Source organism: Bombus bifarius, unplaced genomic scaffold (assembly GCF_011952205.1).
Source record: "Bombus bifarius isolate JDL3187 unplaced genomic scaffold, Bbif_JDL3187 scf7180000009200, whole genome shotgun sequence".
Classification (NCBI taxonomy): Eukaryota; Metazoa; Arthropoda; class Insecta; order Hymenoptera; family Apidae; genus Bombus; species Bombus bifarius.
This window is the reverse complement of record NW_022884965.1, coordinates 1,728,062-1,743,457: the sequence shown is the minus strand read 5'-3', so window position 1 is coordinate 1,743,457 and position 15,396 is coordinate 1,728,062. Positions and strand designations below refer to the sequence as shown.

Below are 15,396 nucleotides of genomic sequence, written 5' to 3'. Positions count from 1 at the left end.
ACAACCAGAATCATAAGCGTAACCACTCTTATTTCCTCTGTGGTATAGTATAATTCACTATACCACCGTTGATCACATTGAAATTCGTATTTTATATTTTACCAACCCGAAATTGTTTTGAACATCATTTGGATTATTTTAGAAAAAGGACCGATAAAGTAATTGCTGTTAGGACCTCTTCGAAATATGTTAATAAAACATGTAGTGAAAAACAATCCTCTTAGGATAGTTCCATGAATTGATTAGAAGTGGAAAGAAGGACGCAGATCTACGTGCCTTGTGGAAATTAATACAAAAGTCTACATCTTATAAACCGGTACGTCTTATTCGTTACTCTTTGTTCTCCCACGGAGTCAAGTGTTTATTCCTCACGCAAATCCTTAACATTGTTCCATAGGTCTTAATTTATGTTTATGTCGTATAAATGTACAAATAGCCTCAATGTCCTTTGCAGACACATGTAAACTCATCGATCAAAAGGGAATGTTTGTTTTGCTTCTCTCTGCCTTTGAGTCTCGAGCCATCACGAAGGTTAGACCGAACGACAGTACGATTACTTGACGACTTTGTAAGTGCACGAACTTCTTATTAATCTATACTCTTTCGTTTTTGTCTGACTCATTCGCATAACGATAAAGACAATTTATCAATTTGATTCATAAAAATTGTTTCAAATAATAACCATTTTTAGAAAAAAGCAGAAATTAAATTTTACATTGTATTGTTTGATAATTATTTGATCTAAATTTTAATTTATAATTTTAATGTTAATTATTTGTTTCCAGACTTATTCAAATATATATATATAATTGTTTGTATATATGCAATAAGAAAATTTTTATATGCTAACTACATATTCATAATGTATATTTTTATATGTATACACATATATATTTATAATACACATATTTATTTGTATTTTTCAAAATATGTCTTAGATTTCAAAACACGTAATTGAAGCAAATAATGGCTGGCAGTGGAGAACTTTGGGTACAGTGCTTTACCTGTTGTTTGATGCAACAAGGACCAAGGACACGGAATGGAAGACAGAGGTCACATCAGAGATTAAGGATAGATCGTAGCATGATAGGAGTACCTACAAACTTTAGGCATACTGGACATATTAGTAGTGGAGATCTCGATATGAGCAATGCACAATTGTCAAATATTCAGGCACAAATGCAAATGAAAGGAGGCTATGACAATGCATACAGTGTCAAGGTACATCAGGAATATGCATTAAAATACTATAACAAAGTATAAGTTTTTAACAAAATATCAATTATTTTCATTTCAGGCATGTTGAAAACAATTATAAAGCAATTTCAGATTGTTCTGCAAATAATCTTCTGACATGACTAAAAAAAATGACTAATTTTTAACATTTATAATCTTTGTATGAGGGTGGACATACATGCCGTTACATTGCATTTTCAGAATATGCTCAAAAAAAATACTTTGAATATGTTTAAGATTAACACAAACAAAAGCTTTGTAAACACACAATGTAAATCATTTTTATTTTTTGATGTATCTTAAGTATATTACACTAAAAGTTACTCTCATTCATACAGAGATAATTTCGCAATTGAAATTAACATTTTAATTGTAAATAAGTATTTGACTTTCATGCTATTTGAATCTCCAATTTTATACATAGTAAAGACTGGATACCTAATAGAAACAGAAACTGCCATATTGTACACAACTTCTTCCAGGTGCATTTTTTACTTACAATTATACTTCCATTAAAAGAGATCGATGTTTGTTAATGTAAATGGTAATGTAATAACATAATAACTGTTATATTACATGTTAATCATATTTACTTGTTTTTTGGATATGAGAAGAACTTTTATAGTAGTAGATTTCTCATTAATAAGTATTAGATACTGTTCTTATAATTGCAAGTGCGAATATAAGTACTCCGTGTTACTAGGTAGTGTTTTTGTAAAAAGAAAAGAATGTATTCTGCATAGCTCACCTGTGCTGACTAATCGATAGATATTTTTAGCGTATATATGGTGAACGTTCATGTTCACAAAGCACGGCCCATTTTTCCTACTTCTGTATTCATCCTTGAATAGGGTGTATAAACCTATATTAGGTAATTTTCGGAACGTAGATGTGTCAAAAATTGAGAAAATGATTTATATGTATTTGCCTAGTCTATAATCATTCTATTAAATCTCATGAATTATGCTAATCATTGTTTGTTATATTTTAAAATTACAAATTGTGATCTGTCGAGGATATAACCATGAACCAATGTGAAAGAAAAGGAAACAGGGGGTTTTAAAGAAATTCTCCCAATGACCAATGTAGATCTATAAATTTGCTAGATAACTCAGAAAAATATTCTTAATTTAAACGTACATGTAATTTCTTGAATATCTTTATCCTCTGTGCATCACGAATTATTTATGTCTTCGAAATTTAGGTAAAAAGAATGTTTAATTCATAATGTATAAACATTGGATCACTTGTAGAAAATTTTGCGAAAAAATAATGAATAGAATAAAATTGTAAGTACTGTATTTAATGTGTAAGAATAAACTCGCGTATTGACAAATTAGAACAAAGTGGATCCTTTGGATGTAAATATACATATATTTTCCATATGTTTTTGTGGAGTATATTGTTTCATCTTGTTTATATTACATATTTTTCATAACAAATATAAACATTATAATCTTTGTTTTATGTAAGATATAGCTGGTGAATGAGTATATGAGAAACAATATTCTTAAACTAAGAATCACATTATCAATGTCACTAACATATCAAATAGTATCACATGATATAAAGTCGTTTTATTCCTACTACAAAAATTTTTGGAATTGTAAAAAATGTATAATTATAAGAAAGGAAGTATAAACACATTTAGATAAATTGTACTTTAAATGTTTAGATATGTACATGTGTCAATACGCTGTTCTTCTAAATTAGTATTCGAATATCCATAAAATATGGATGATCGGAAAAATGCCTACGAGTATTTTAATTTCTTATAAGTTTAGATCCAACAGCTAACAATAAGCTGATAAACTTATCTTACATGAGTTGTTTTATATTTTCTTTACATATTCACACACATATATACATATATATATATGTATATATATATGTATATATGTATATGTATTTATATACCTATGCATATTATGTCAAAACTGTATAGTAAAATATTTTTCAATTTATTCATCTATTTTTAATAGGTGCTGTAGTAGATGTAATTTGACTTTGCTGCCCTATACCCATTCTTGTAAGTAGATTTCCAGTGAGTGTTGCAAAACAGCAACAACTCGCTGGGAATCGGAAAATATCTGGAGCAACACTACCGTTTTCCGATATTGATAACAATTCTCTAAAAATGAATTTTTGCTTGCAACTTGTTTCGTAACCTGCAGCAAGTCCACTTATCACGCTACAGCTGGCGCCCTCCGTTCTGTAAACCATACAAAAATATTTATACTATTTTCTTGTAAAATATAACATTTGTATATCTTTTAGAAAATTGTAGAAAATAAGTCTATTGTGATATTTTACGGTATACTTACCTACACTTCTCAATCCGTATGCCCTGTTTGAAATTTTTTTGATTCGCGATGAATTTCCATTCATTGTCTTTGTTCTCCGCTGATTGAGGAAATATAATTTGCTCCTTGAATAGTAATGAAATTAGAAATAGTAGAAATGAAAAGTTTACCATTTTTATATTCAATCGTATTATATTCATTTTTATAACAAAAAAAGGTGACATATTTTTTATTGTTTATACATAAGTACTTACATCAGCTACGCAAAGGGATAGTTCATCGTTTGGCATGAGCCTCTGTCCTATATCAACCTAAAATCGTACAAAATTTGTTACAACAGTTCAAAAATTGTTTAAAAGGTCTTTGAGTATTGAAAAATATTGCATTGTACTTACTCCATCTACACTAGAAAGATATTTAATGCTTTCGTTTATTCGAAGCGCCCTATTCACTATATCTTCGGGATAAGAGTCTACGTTCTCACAATAAGTGGATCCTTTGCAAGCGGGGGGCACGTGTCTCTTTTCTCCAGGAAATATAATCGTGTCATCTAATAGCATGCCACGTTATGAATGATTTAATAAAATATAAAAAATATAATTTACTAAAGATTAAACATTAATTTCTTCAATTATAATAATATGATTAACTACTGGATGACTACTTTATGCTTTCAGTATATACATGCTTTTCAACATTTTCTCAAAAGTCATTATTTTAAAATTGTCGCCAATTATGGTTTACAATCATACCTTTGTGTCGATTTGCCAATTTAATAGTACTTTGGCGAATGTCTTTTGATTGCACGAAAATATTTTGTGGCATCTGTAAAAAGTAACAATAAATGTAAAAAGATAGTTAAGTTCAACAATCATCTTCTAAAAATAATATAAGTATTGCGTGTTTCAGTAAAATTAATTGAAATTACAGACGCATCGTGATAAATGCCTTATCAGGAAAATGTTATGCTCTTAAAAGTTTCATTATTTCTTAAAATAGTATTACTTATTATATTATTATTTTTATCAATGTTAACCATATAAACTTTTATTTACTCTTATACTTGATTAACGAATTCCAGGAATAAGAAAATCTTTTCCTTGTAGATTACACTATCTCTCTGTTTTTTATCTTAGCTTTTGTATCTTTTTGTTCTTTCCTTATTAAATAAGACATTTCAAGATCGAATAAATGAGTCGTAATCAATAATGCTTCGATTATATATTTCTCAATATGTACAGAATTTATGTAAAGGCTTTCACAGACCCGATGCAAATTACATCAATAAAGTGACAACATTTAAAGAAATTAAAAAAGAGATAAAAGATGTAGTTTCATAAATGAATGAGCAATAGCAGGATTGATACTTTTAATGAACTTGAACTTTCAATAATAACGAAACGTCGAGAAATTAAAAAAAATACACCGGCGATGTTAAGAACTTATCTAGACAAATTAATATTTAATTTTATACCGGTATTCACCAGTTTATTCGGCATGGATTATTCTTAAACAGGCTCCAAGAAATATGATAATTTATTATATTCAAAAAGTAAGTGTTGAATGGTAAGAAAATATATTACTCCTATAGCAAATATTATGTTATCAAATTTCGTGAATTGTAAACGTCGAATTAAAAAGATATTAAATATTTATGACAAATATATACAAATTAAAATTAATGTCTTTACATCTTTTTCTCTAATCTCATTCTCTATAGCTAATTTATAAATAAATGTACTAAATATTAAATAAAGATAGAGAGATATATTATTTCTTAGAAAGATACTCTTTTATCACGGTTCATCAGCTCAGAAGTAACAGAAGGCTGATATAATTTAACTTCATCTAAGTTTATCTTGACTACTAAGATTCTGTTACACGACAACAAACCACGAATTACGTAAATATAGTAAATGTTAATTTCAAATGTTTTACAATGAATTTAACATTCAAAAAAAGAATAATTCTACACAAGATGATTATATTTTGATTTATCTCTTACAGTAACTTTTTTCTGACTAAATAATCTCTTTTAGATATTGCGGATGGATTATTATTTACAGCATAATTTAATCCTATTAACTACGAAAGGAAAATTAAAACTGAACGTTCATCGTTTACAAAATGAAATCAGTTATTATTTCAACAAGTAGTTCGCGGCCACGAAATACCCGTGAATAATAATTTTGGTCTTAATATTTAGATAATCTAAACTACTCAAAGCTATATCCACATTTCTATCACAGTATACATGTATCTAAAAAAAAAAACTGATTTCTTACCAGTAGCGTTATTAAAAAACAAAGTTCAGTAAGTATGAAGATTTTCGAGGTCATCTTTCTAATACTTTTAATATTTAATAAGTCACAAAATTTGCACTGTTTTATTCGGAAAATATTTAGAAACACTGTATTTGTTTATTGATTTTGTTCGCCAACTGTTCGTAGGGCAAAGATCACACGCGTCTACGGCGACTTCGACAACAAGACTGAAACTTCGGCTGATTACTCGGCGATCTTATACGTTCGACTGATCGTACACAATTGACCTGTTCCTTGCGTACCAGGTAGAGTTTTAGTCACAGTCACGGCAATGGCTTGTAATTGTAGTTTCTTACAATTAGTACTCCAGGTAATGGGACAAGAGACATCTGCGATGCATCATAGATATTTGTATAACAGTAACATCAGGTATACAATCCGTTTCATTGTATATATTTTTCTTTACCGTTCATTCATATATATTCGTATATATTTTTCTTTATATTTCATTTCTTTCATATTCTATGCTTTCATTCTTATCGTGCGCTAAATTAATATCTTTGTTTGAATGTTAATATTGATTTTCTCTTTTTACTTTCCATTAAAATAAAATATCTATCGTTAATAAACAATACTACTGAGATTTTGCTGTATACATGCAAGTTTTGATGGTACTTGAAGAATTAATCAGAATAAATATAAGTTAGGATAAATGGTTTAGAAATAAGTAAAGGATAAGAAACTTCGAAAAAAAAATAATTAGGTGTATATAAATAAACCAGAACAAATAGTAACTGTTAGTGTAAAATGAAATGCCGTATTTTAACCTGAGCCTACCTAATGTTCATATTTATTACCGTCTAAATTTAAGTCGGAAGGTACTTATATTTGCCGTTAGGGATCAAAAATACCTGATATCCGTCGATACCTGGGAAACCGTTTTCTTTGTTTTCTTAAAGCCCCAAATACTAGCCGGTCATTTCGTAGCCGTATATAGCCGTATATAGCCGTAATAGCCGTAATAACCGTATATTTCAAGAATTATAAATGCAAAGCATGAAATTTCACTGAAACGTTTAAATAACAGCGAAATTTTAAGATATATTAGAATTCTATGTAACAAAGAAAATTAGCTTTCATTGAAACTGAATTTATTTGAATAGATGAAACGGTTTTTGGAACGGTTTGGCAGTATAAAAAACGCGCGTGAAATCAAGGTGAAATATTAGCTCAATTTAAATTACAATAATGTCTGATATAAAGAGTGTTTTGTCTCTATTATGTCAGCATTTAAATTTCTCAATCAACATCGTGATGAAACCTGAATATTTTAGGCTGGCAAAGTTTAATAGCACGGCAGAAAATGTCGTGAGTATTATGCACGATATCACATAACCTTTCTATGTATAACGCTACACGTTTTAACATCTATGAAATAAGGATTTCTAATATATAATCTTTTCTGTATTAGACTAGAACGTTTTGGACAGCACTGAATGTCTTAAGCTATTATGCTGTAAAAGAAAAACAAATTAAAATTGATTTTCAAAAATATGGTAACTTTTGTTAGTTCTTTCTTTCAGAACTTTTTAATTGATGCTAGTATTTACAAGATTAATCTTTCTTTTAGATACAATATGGGCTACCAAATTGTGTTTTGCATATTTACAGTACCCTGCAATAGAGTTTTATGCTTTAAGCGAGAGTAGTAAAAATAATAGACCATTATTATTAGCATTTGCATGGCTTCTTGGAACACAAGATATTCTAAGTGTTATCACTCACATAAATCTGTCTAATAGTGTGCTAGGAAGAGAATGTTCACGGTTGAATAGCGTACAACAGGTAATTAACTGAATTAAATGAAAATATCAAGTAAAAGGTATTTATAACTTAATTATGCTTTAGAAGAAGGAAACACAGTATAATATACCAGAGACATTCAGTGCACAGATAAATAATATATTGTACTTAAATGGTAAAGTAAATTATAATATAAAAGAGATATCTGAACTGATTTCTGAGAAGGCTAAGTTAATAAGCAAAATTCATACTGCAAGTGTTGAAGTTTGTGGTCTTCCACATCTAAGTGTATCAGAGACAGCACTGGTAAAACGTATCTCAACTACCAATAAAAATGCACTTTCCAATGAAGACAAAAAATATATAAAAGAATTATCAACTATTGCTAGTTTATTAGATATACATATGAAGTGGTCTAAAAAGAAACATATATTTTTTGAATGGATGGTAAATGGAAGAAATTTGATATTATATTCACACATTTTATCTTATAAAATAGAATACAATACCGGTAATAAAAATTACAGGTAACAGTAGTTCAAGAACATAATAAATCACTGAACACCAGCTTTGAAGGTGTAGATTGGAATGAAGTTTCAAAGTTTATTTCTTTGTTATGTTCTGTGATTGAAGAAAAACTTGAAACTTTATCATCTAAAGAAGAAACTATTAATTCTCAAGATTATGAACCCAAATGCATTTCACGTTTATTAAAGGTCCAAGGTAATAACACAGAAATAGAAAGGTGGCTAATGGAAATTTCTGGTGACCTGACCAAAAAAACAGAAGATTTAGACAAAAGGAAAGAGGAACTTTCTGAGAAACTAAAAGAAATATTACAGTCAATCCCCCACTGTATTGAAGTCTCATTTTTATAGTAAAATAAAAATCAATACCTTTTTATCATTTAAATATCTTAAATTTATGGTATAAAATAATGATACGCGCAGTTATTCGTTATTAATTTTCACTTTCACTATCAATCCTAGATACTATAGGCATTACTGATACTTGATCAACAACGCCGAATGACGAAATGAAGACATTAAAAATTGTTACTAGAAATATACCGATCACTGTCCAATTATTAGCCCGGTTGGCCTTGCACATTTGAGCATTATCATTAACGTCGTATCTACTATTCCAAATTAACCCTATTCCCACTGCAATTTGTAATATTAGGCTGCTGCCTATTAGCACCAATGATGGATAATAATACGGATGCCCCCCGTCAGTTTGTAAAACATAACGCAACTGATTTGCATTAGCAGACAAAAGAGCCAGATCCATCATTCCTTGTGCGAGCGTTTTCTTGTGTTGATAAATATTCACGTCAGGTATCGGCTGAATAGGCGGCATAGATGGCGATGGTAAAAATGGAGTTCTTGGGATTTCTGGTTCACTTGGCAGGAGACCGTCATCAATTCCTATCCGAGGACCAAATCCTGTCGGAAAACTTCCTGCCGGTTCTAGGTCATCGATTTCTGGGCCGGACGTCGGTCGTGGATTGTTTGTATTGTCTGTCTCGAGCATGGAACCGGAACGCGATATAGTCTTTAGTGCTAAAGGTTTATAAGTCAATGGTTCTGTCAATCGTTCTTTATCACCAACCTTATCCATATAAATAATCATTTCATCACTTTTATCTCTTGGTTCAGCCATATTTAACTTGCAGAAAATACGTTCGTTCAACCACTGTCAATATATCTTCAACGTTCTTCGAATAACAACGAGAAGAGATAATCACCTCCAACAAGTTTCATGGAAGTTCTAAAAGCACCTTCTTTCTTTTGATTTCCTCGTTTCCCGATAATACTCTTTTCTTTTAGAATGTAGCAGGAAAAAATAAATCAGATACAAATTGGTATTGCAAACACAAGAGTCTGTGGCTTATACTATCTACCTCTCTTGAATATCACTACGATGTACGTTCCTTGTATCTCGCGTTGCGTTTCTTTCGTTTAAATAAGTTTTCGTGTGTCACAAGGGCTTCGACTGGCAACACTTTTAAACTTGACTGAAACGTTTTAATACAATGCTTCTGTTCATTCACTAGATGAGAACAAGCTGATTCATGTCCGTTGTTGTGATGTCATACGTCGTATTTCCCTTGGATTTACCATTTGTGTTTCAAGGCTACTGTTTACTGATACCAATCATTTAGTTGTACTGTTTCTTTACGCTGGATCGATTCACTTTGCTGTGCTATGTAGAGTCTTCAAACAATTCTTAGAAGTAAGTTGAAAGTAGAATAAAATCAATGATCACTTCTATTTTTATTGAAAATAGCTAAGTTTCAATATGCTTCTACAATATATCACATGTAGTTATTTGTTTGACTATATTAAATTTCCTTTTTAAACAATTTAGGTATGTAGACGAGTAAAAAGAAATGGTTTAGAGTTTACATGTAAACTGCAACTACCACGTGCTTTTCTAGCCACATTTAAAGATGCGTTCTGACGCGTTCTGACGTTTTATGTCAAGACTTCAGCAGTAGAAGGGGAATGGCATTGCTCCAATGGGATCTTACGAGATCATCGATGTGCGGCTATAAATAATATGTAAATTTTGTTTGCGAAGTCAGAGAAACACGAGAATGTAAAATGTAAACAAAATTCTAACAATATCCTAGCAATAATACAAACTTTATTATTTCAAGTTAGTAATGTACGTGGATCCTATTTTAAAAATACGTATAAAAACAAGTTTTCAAATTATATTTTCATGTTCACTGATTTCGTCGAAAAAGAATGATATTTGATGTACGCGGTAACAAACGGTAAAGTTCCAAATCAGTAATCCTGGGTAATGAACGATATAAAACAGATTCACCGTATTTCCCCGTCGTAACTGGTGATTCCCGATTCGAAGCACAACGAATTTGTTAAAAGACACGTACGCATCTACATTGAGCAACGATACGAGGAATTACAGACGATTTAAAGAACTTTTCTGGTCGCGTGAATCCATCTAACATACAGACGACTCAGACGTTTTATTTTAAAATAATCTATCTATACGGTCGTCATCTTTCCAAGAATCGACATAAACAATTATTAGGAAATCCTAAGCTTAAAATACTTAAATAGTTTCATGTCTAGAAATCGTAATTAGATAATATAATTGAATAATTTCTTAATTATCCTTAAACCCGTCTCCCATTCAAAGATTCATTCTCGAGATATTCTATAAATTCTAAAATTATTTGGACCTAAGATTAGCTTCGTATAACTACATATGTAGAGCATCGTGATTATCGAGCTATCACGTTGTCAAGCAAACAACCATCGTCGTTAACTCTCAGGTAGGAAGTAGCATTCCTACAGTCATTGGTTCAAGTTGGACACGGGAACTGGCAGATATACACTTGGCAAATCAGATTTTCAAGATCTAACAAAAAATTCAAGAAGCATTTTATTTATATTTTTCAAGTAAATAATTTAGTAGGACTTATCTTCAGTCTAAAAAATTACGTTCCATTTGTATATCTTTTATGGATTGATTTATCCGAAAAGAACGAGGAAATGAAGACCGATAAATATGAAGACTCAGAAGTGTTGCGCTCACTGTTCGGGAAAATTAATCAGTTGGGAAGACGAGTCCCACGCATGTTGCCAGCCACGATACGTTTCGGGAAATTTAAGAATATCTTCATTGAACAGGAACGTGCCAAACGCTTCCAGAAAAAGATGCGTTAAGGAAGAACTTCCAGAACCACTGCCAGAGAACCGATTAGCCTGTTACGATCAATTTGCTATAGCGAAGAAGCTTCATGCAGAGAATTTGGAACATCAACCCCTTCCTGACAAAGTCAACGACTCCGTTTTCAAAGATGTAAAACCAGAAGAATGTTGTAATGGAATCTCGTCGAAGAAATGCTGTGAATGTTGTAAGCATGAAATTGAAGATCGTTTCATGAGCTTGACTAAGCATTATGGACCAGTTTTAGGCTGCAAGGAGCCCAAGACGAAGATGGATCTAGCTATTTGTTGGGAAACTCCAATAAATCCAGTTTATGAACCACCTAGATCTACTCATATCGATGGATCAGAAGGTGGACTCGCGCCAGCTATATTTTCTCTTGTCCAACATACTTCTAGACCCACCGCTCATTCTAGAATTTCGAGAAACGAGAAAGGTTGTACTTGCCGTCAATATCATTGTAAATTAGAGGGAGATTTAGATTGCTCAAAAAACGGAAATAAGAAAGGGGATTATAAAAGTGTGAAATGCTGCAGTGATAGTCTTTGTAATGGCTTGAATGGAATAAAAATTTCAAAGCAGGTTCAAGTTGATGAACGACCAACAGCAGGATATTTCAGGAAGTGCGTTGCCTGTAAAGACCAGACTAGAAATACACGTGAAGATCCTAGATTGATTAAATCAGCCGTCGGATTGGCATTGGGTACAGAAAAGGCTGAAAACAATCAACAAAAATGCGGAAGCAAGACAGCGGTATCGAAACTAAAAACGGCTTGTGTTAGAAAGTCTCCTTGCATCAATACTTTAGCTCCTCCATTTAGTGTTGTTAATGGATGTAGAGACGCCGATTTTCCAGAACATTGGAGACTCATGTCAGTTTATCAACAGTCGTATAGGAATCCGTACAGAAGAAAAATTTATCGTTGTTAATTTGTATAAGGTGAATTATGATGAATTTTCTATTCTATTCTGTTAAAAAAATGAGAATCTTTATGTTACGTGAAGTATTTAAAAACATATGTAATAAATTAAAATGAAAATTGAAAGTAAAATTTAAACATATCAATGTGGATTTTAATATTTGAATCATGGGATGGATATCTAACTTTTATTTATATTTATAACTATATTCTTCTGCTTTTTATACTGCTTATATTAATATATTGCGGCGTGGTAGAAATTCCTAAATCTTGCGTGGAGTCCAGAAGAAGGCTTTCGTTTAAGTGTTCAAGAGCAACATTTTGCAGCCGGTTCAAGAGATCAGGATACGGTGATATGAATCTCTGAAAGTCGTGGCGATATAATACAAAGATTTCACAAGTTTCCACCGCAACTATGGTTGCTATTCTATGCTCGGTGTCCATCACCAGAGCGATCTCTCCGAAATAACTTCCGTCTTCCAAGTGACAAACCTTTATGTTTCGCACAACAAACGAAAAGTATGAGAAAAAGATAAGTAATAGTCGATAAAGAATTACGATAATGTTAATGTTACTTCTTTTCCCACGACAGTGTAAACTGCTACGGTACCGGATGAAATGAAATACAAAGCTTCACCACGGGTACCAGCTTTGACGATTTCATCGCCAGCCATATAGATCTCGGAGTGTAATGAACTCGTTAACTGTACGATTACAGTTTCCGGTAAATGCTTGAATAATTCTACGCTATTAATCAGTCTCAAATAATTATGCAGTATAAGTTCCTGGAGGGTAAATTTTTATCATTAAAATATCTGATTATATGTATATATTCTCTTTTCTGGATATATAGAATATTAAGAAGAATTATTGATTCTAAATAATTTTATCGAAGTATTGTTAGGATGGATAAACCTCTCGTAAATATGGCGAAACTTCATTTATTATTTTCTTGTTCCTTTCGAAGCTCTTTCTGTTGCGGTAATGGTAGAAAGTTAATAGCCGACGTTGTAGGGCATGTGGAAGCTCCTTGTATCGCATGTACTCCTGTAACTGCTGTATTATTTTCAGGTGACGTTTGATAGTTATATTGATCGTTGTCATTAGTTGAGAGAATTGCGCTACAAGAAATGCAGTTACAATTTGTAAATCTAAAGATAACACCTGGTATAGGAGATACTTACTTAACAAAAATACGTTACCAAGGAATCCGATGATCGTTAGGATCAAGTTTAGTATGATATCTTCTTGCGTTTTCATATCCAAATAGTGAGCAGAGCGAGCACAAGCGACAATCGAACGATGCAGGCACACGAGGTATTTTTGTACTTTCGTTCGTTTAATTACAAAATGTGATGACTTGATCCAAGAGCTGAATATAAACTCAGAATTGATAAAAAAAGCAAATTTATTGGATTGCAAATACTAACTTGTTGCTTAAAGTGCCTAACGTATCTACAGATATGGGGACATAATATTGTAGACAAGCAGCCCAATGAATGCATATTATCACGACCGTGCACGACTCTAGAATTTTATGCAATTGAAAACTTATTCTATACACCTGAAATTACGAAATCATTCTAATCAGCTATTCTTTCTTCGCGATCTTCAATGCGAACTATGTACTAACATCGCGAACTCTACTAAAATAAACGATGATATTGCGGACTCTCAATATCTTCATCATGTTTAATGTAGTACAATACCACATCGAGTTAGGTATAATATAATCAATGAGTCCTATAGGTAACACGGTCAAGATGTCTATGAAGAAATAGCTCTGCAAGTATTTTCTATACAAAAAATATATTGAGATTACTGATAAAAAAAATTGATTAGTGGTAATGTATAGCATCGATCGATTAGCAGTATCATCTAGAAATGAAAGTACCGCGCTACTATCACAGGGTCAAGGACAGTGACTTTCGTTCGATAATCATAGTATCCAGTAAAGAACCACATTACAATATCGCAGAGAAACACTATATTCATCGTGTCGTTAATCACGTGCCAGTTAGTATGTCTGCCAAAGAAAAACGCGATGGACACTGGAGTAACCAAAAGAGCCACAAATGTAAATACAATCATTAACGATTCCCAAACAATCCTATGAAAATTAGCATCATTAATATGTACATATAAACTATCAAAAGAAAAGAATTTAAAGACAACCTGAATAAACTAAAAGGATGTATCATGTAACGATGTGATTTTAGGTGTCTTGAAATCTCATAATTCACTGCGGTTGTACTTTTAAGGCACCAGCGAGTCAAGGGATGTCTCCTAGACAAAATACGTAGTTTTAAAAACCAACGATTCAATTTATTCCAAATCCGGTTTCCTTTTATAATATTCTTTATTTCATCTTCTTCTTGCGGTTGCTCGCAGATATGTTGAATAACCGGAGCACGCTATTTAATGTCAAAATTAGATGGTTGTGTTAGTGAATGATAAATTTGAAGCGTTGTGTTTGTATAGTCATATTAGTGATTGAATTATGTTACTCAAGGACTACTAAAGAGATCAATTTACCTCCACACTCGGCGCTTCCGCAAAGTGGGGCACATATGCCATTAAATCCATCCAGCTGATTTGTTGTTTTGACAGATCAGTAGATATGTCGTCGACAATGAAACGAAATGATTTCTACATACGTTATGCAACTACAAACTTTTTATTGATCAAAAGAAATTAGTGAATATTTTAATCTAAAAATACGCTATCTTTATTAAATATTATATTACAGAAATATCAGAATGAATATATAGATAGAAAAATGTAGTTTACTTGTATAATATCTAGATTCGATTGACTGAACGCAAAATTGTATAACAATGCTATCAAAGCAAAATTAAAGATGAAGAGTGTCTAGTTGGTTTTATAATAAGTATTATGTATTATATGACAAATTAGGACTGTTATATCTATTGCGTGATTTTAGAAAAGCACGTGACTATCGTCGAAACAGCTGTAACACACTTGAGAAATGATTTGATTGTTACACGATATATTTAACATAAAACGGCAAATTAACACAGCCAACCGAACGGGAAGATCTCCTCTCTGTGAAGAACATTGCTGTGTTCTCCCTTTTTGATTTTAGCAATGCGTTTTCTTTTTTGTTGTTGTTATTATTAGTTATTGTTTACCTGGAATTGTTCC

The 15,396-nt window shown here is 31.6% G+C and overlaps 6 protein-coding genes across 9 annotated transcripts; 3 read left to right on the top strand and 3 right to left on the bottom strand.

Annotated features, from left to right (window-relative positions):
* Positions 1-16: 16 nt before the first annotated feature.
* On the top strand, positions 17-2,209 carry LOC117214462 (CDC42 small effector protein homolog). Its single transcript, XM_033460593.1, has 4 exons — positions 17-316; positions 455-568; positions 939-1,221; positions 1,298-2,209. The coding sequence occupies exons 3-4, from the start codon at positions 967-969 to the stop codon at positions 1,304-1,306; spliced, it is 264 nt and encodes an 87-aa protein (XP_033316484.1). The 5' UTR covers positions 17-316; positions 455-568; positions 939-966; the 3' UTR covers positions 1,307-2,209.
* Positions 2,210-2,520: 311 nt separating this feature from the next.
* LOC117214460 (protein spaetzle-like) lies at positions 2,521-6,237 on the bottom strand. The gene is made up of 6 exons (XM_033460591.1): positions 5,825-6,237; positions 4,292-4,364; positions 3,935-4,089; positions 3,794-3,850; positions 3,561-3,664; positions 2,521-3,448 (listed from the first exon to the last, which is right to left on the bottom strand). Exons 1-6 carry the CDS (start codon positions 5,876-5,878, stop codon positions 3,202-3,204), a joined length of 690 nt encoding a protein of 229 aa, XP_033316482.1. The 5' UTR covers positions 5,879-6,237; the 3' UTR covers positions 2,521-3,201.
* Positions 6,238-6,905: 668 nt separating this feature from the next.
* Positions 6,906-8,512, top strand: LOC117214455. Of its 2 annotated transcripts, XM_033460585.1 has the most exons (5): positions 6,906-7,171; positions 7,275-7,359; positions 7,434-7,644; positions 7,711-8,053; positions 8,134-8,512. In XM_033460585.1, the coding sequence occupies exons 1-5, from the start codon at positions 7,052-7,054 to the stop codon at positions 8,482-8,484; spliced, it is 1,110 nt and encodes a 369-aa protein (XP_033316476.1). In that variant the 5' UTR covers positions 6,906-7,051; the 3' UTR covers positions 8,485-8,512. The 2 variants fall into 2 exon arrangements, with proteins under 2 accessions (XP_033316476.1, XP_033316477.1); XM_033460586.1 differs by having other exon boundaries at positions 7,029-7,643; positions 7,710-8,053.
* A 13-nt stretch (positions 8,513-8,525) lies between these two features.
* On the bottom strand, positions 8,526-10,059 carry LOC117214459 (ninjurin-1-like). Its single transcript, XM_033460590.1, has one exon. It carries the CDS (start codon positions 9,266-9,268, stop codon positions 8,567-8,569), a length of 702 nt encoding a protein of 233 aa, XP_033316481.1. The 5' UTR covers positions 9,269-10,059; the 3' UTR covers positions 8,526-8,566.
* A 575-nt stretch (positions 10,060-10,634) lies between these two features.
* Positions 10,635-12,377, top strand: LOC117214457. The gene has a single exon (XM_033460587.1). It carries the CDS (start codon positions 11,150-11,152, stop codon positions 12,239-12,241), a length of 1,092 nt encoding a protein of 363 aa, XP_033316478.1. The 5' UTR covers positions 10,635-11,149; the 3' UTR covers positions 12,242-12,377.
* Positions 12,378-12,409: 32 nt separating this feature from the next.
* Positions 12,410-14,845, bottom strand: LOC117214451 (potassium/sodium hyperpolarization-activated cyclic nucleotide-gated channel 1-like). 3 transcript variants are annotated; one of them, XM_033460578.1, is made up of 9 exons: positions 14,767-14,845; positions 14,407-14,645; positions 14,126-14,341; positions 13,865-14,027; positions 13,662-13,795; positions 13,416-13,603; positions 13,147-13,352; positions 12,807-13,016; positions 12,410-12,723 (listed from the first exon to the last, which is right to left on the bottom strand). In XM_033460578.1, the coding sequence occupies exons 1-9, from the start codon at positions 14,815-14,817 to the stop codon at positions 12,436-12,438; spliced, it is 1,695 nt and encodes a 564-aa protein (XP_033316469.1). In that variant the 5' UTR covers positions 14,818-14,845; the 3' UTR covers positions 12,410-12,435. The 3 variants fall into 3 exon arrangements, with proteins under 3 accessions (XP_033316469.1, XP_033316470.1, XP_033316467.1); XM_033460579.1 differs by having other exon boundaries at positions 13,434-13,603; XM_033460576.1 differs by having other exon boundaries at positions 13,147-13,603.
* Positions 14,846-15,396: the final 551 nt, after the last annotated feature.

What these genes read in the sequence shown, in the direction of transcription:
- LOC117214457 (XM_033460587.1), top strand. Translation starts at nt 11,150, where the DNA reads ATGAAGACTCAGAAGTGTTGCGCTCACTGTTCGGGAAAATTAATCAGT.
- LOC117214455 (XM_033460585.1), top strand. Translation starts at nt 7,052, where the DNA reads ATGTCTGATATAAAGAGTGTTTTGTCTCTATTATGTCAGCATTTAAAT. An exon ending in ATAGCACGGCAGAAAATGTC is followed by an intron (nt 7,172 to 7,274) that starts GTGAGTATTATG and finishes TTTCTGTATTAG; the next exon opens with ACTAGAACGTTTTGGACAGC. An exon ending in ATATATTTTTTGAATGGATG is followed by an intron (nt 8,054 to 8,133) that starts GTAAATGGAAGA and finishes TAAAAATTACAG; the next exon opens with GTAACAGTAGTTCAAGAACA.
- LOC117214451 (XM_033460576.1), bottom strand. Translation starts at nt 14,817, where the DNA reads ATGGATTTAATGGCATATGTGCCCCACTTTGCGGAAGCGCCGAGTGTG. An exon ending in GACCCTGTGATAGTAGCGCG is followed by an intron (nt 14,028 to 14,125) that starts GTACTTTCATTT and finishes TTTTTTGTATAG; the next exon opens with AAAATACTTGCAGAGCTATT. An exon ending in ACACTGTCGTGGGAAAAGAA is followed by an intron (nt 12,724 to 12,806) that starts GTAACATTAACA and finishes CGAAACATAAAG; the next exon opens with GTTTGTCACTTGGAAGACGG.
- LOC117214459 (XM_033460590.1), bottom strand. Translation starts at nt 9,268, where the DNA reads ATGGCTGAACCAAGAGATAAAAGTGATGAAATGATTATTTATATGGAT.
- LOC117214462 (XM_033460593.1), top strand. Translation starts at nt 967, where the DNA reads ATGGCTGGCAGTGGAGAACTTTGGGTACAGTGCTTTACCTGTTGTTTG.
- LOC117214460 (XM_033460591.1), bottom strand. Translation starts at nt 5,878, where the DNA reads ATGACCTCGAAAATCTTCATACTTACTGAACTTTGTTTTTTAATAACG. An exon ending in ATCTTTCTAGTGTAGATGGA is followed by an intron (nt 3,851 to 3,934) that starts GTAAGTACAATG and finishes GTACGATTTTAG; the next exon opens with GTTGATATAGGACAGAGGCT. An exon ending in TATCCCTTTGCGTAGCTGAT is followed by an intron (nt 3,665 to 3,793) that starts GTAAGTACTTAT and finishes TTACTATTCAAG; the next exon opens with GAGCAAATTATATTTCCTCA.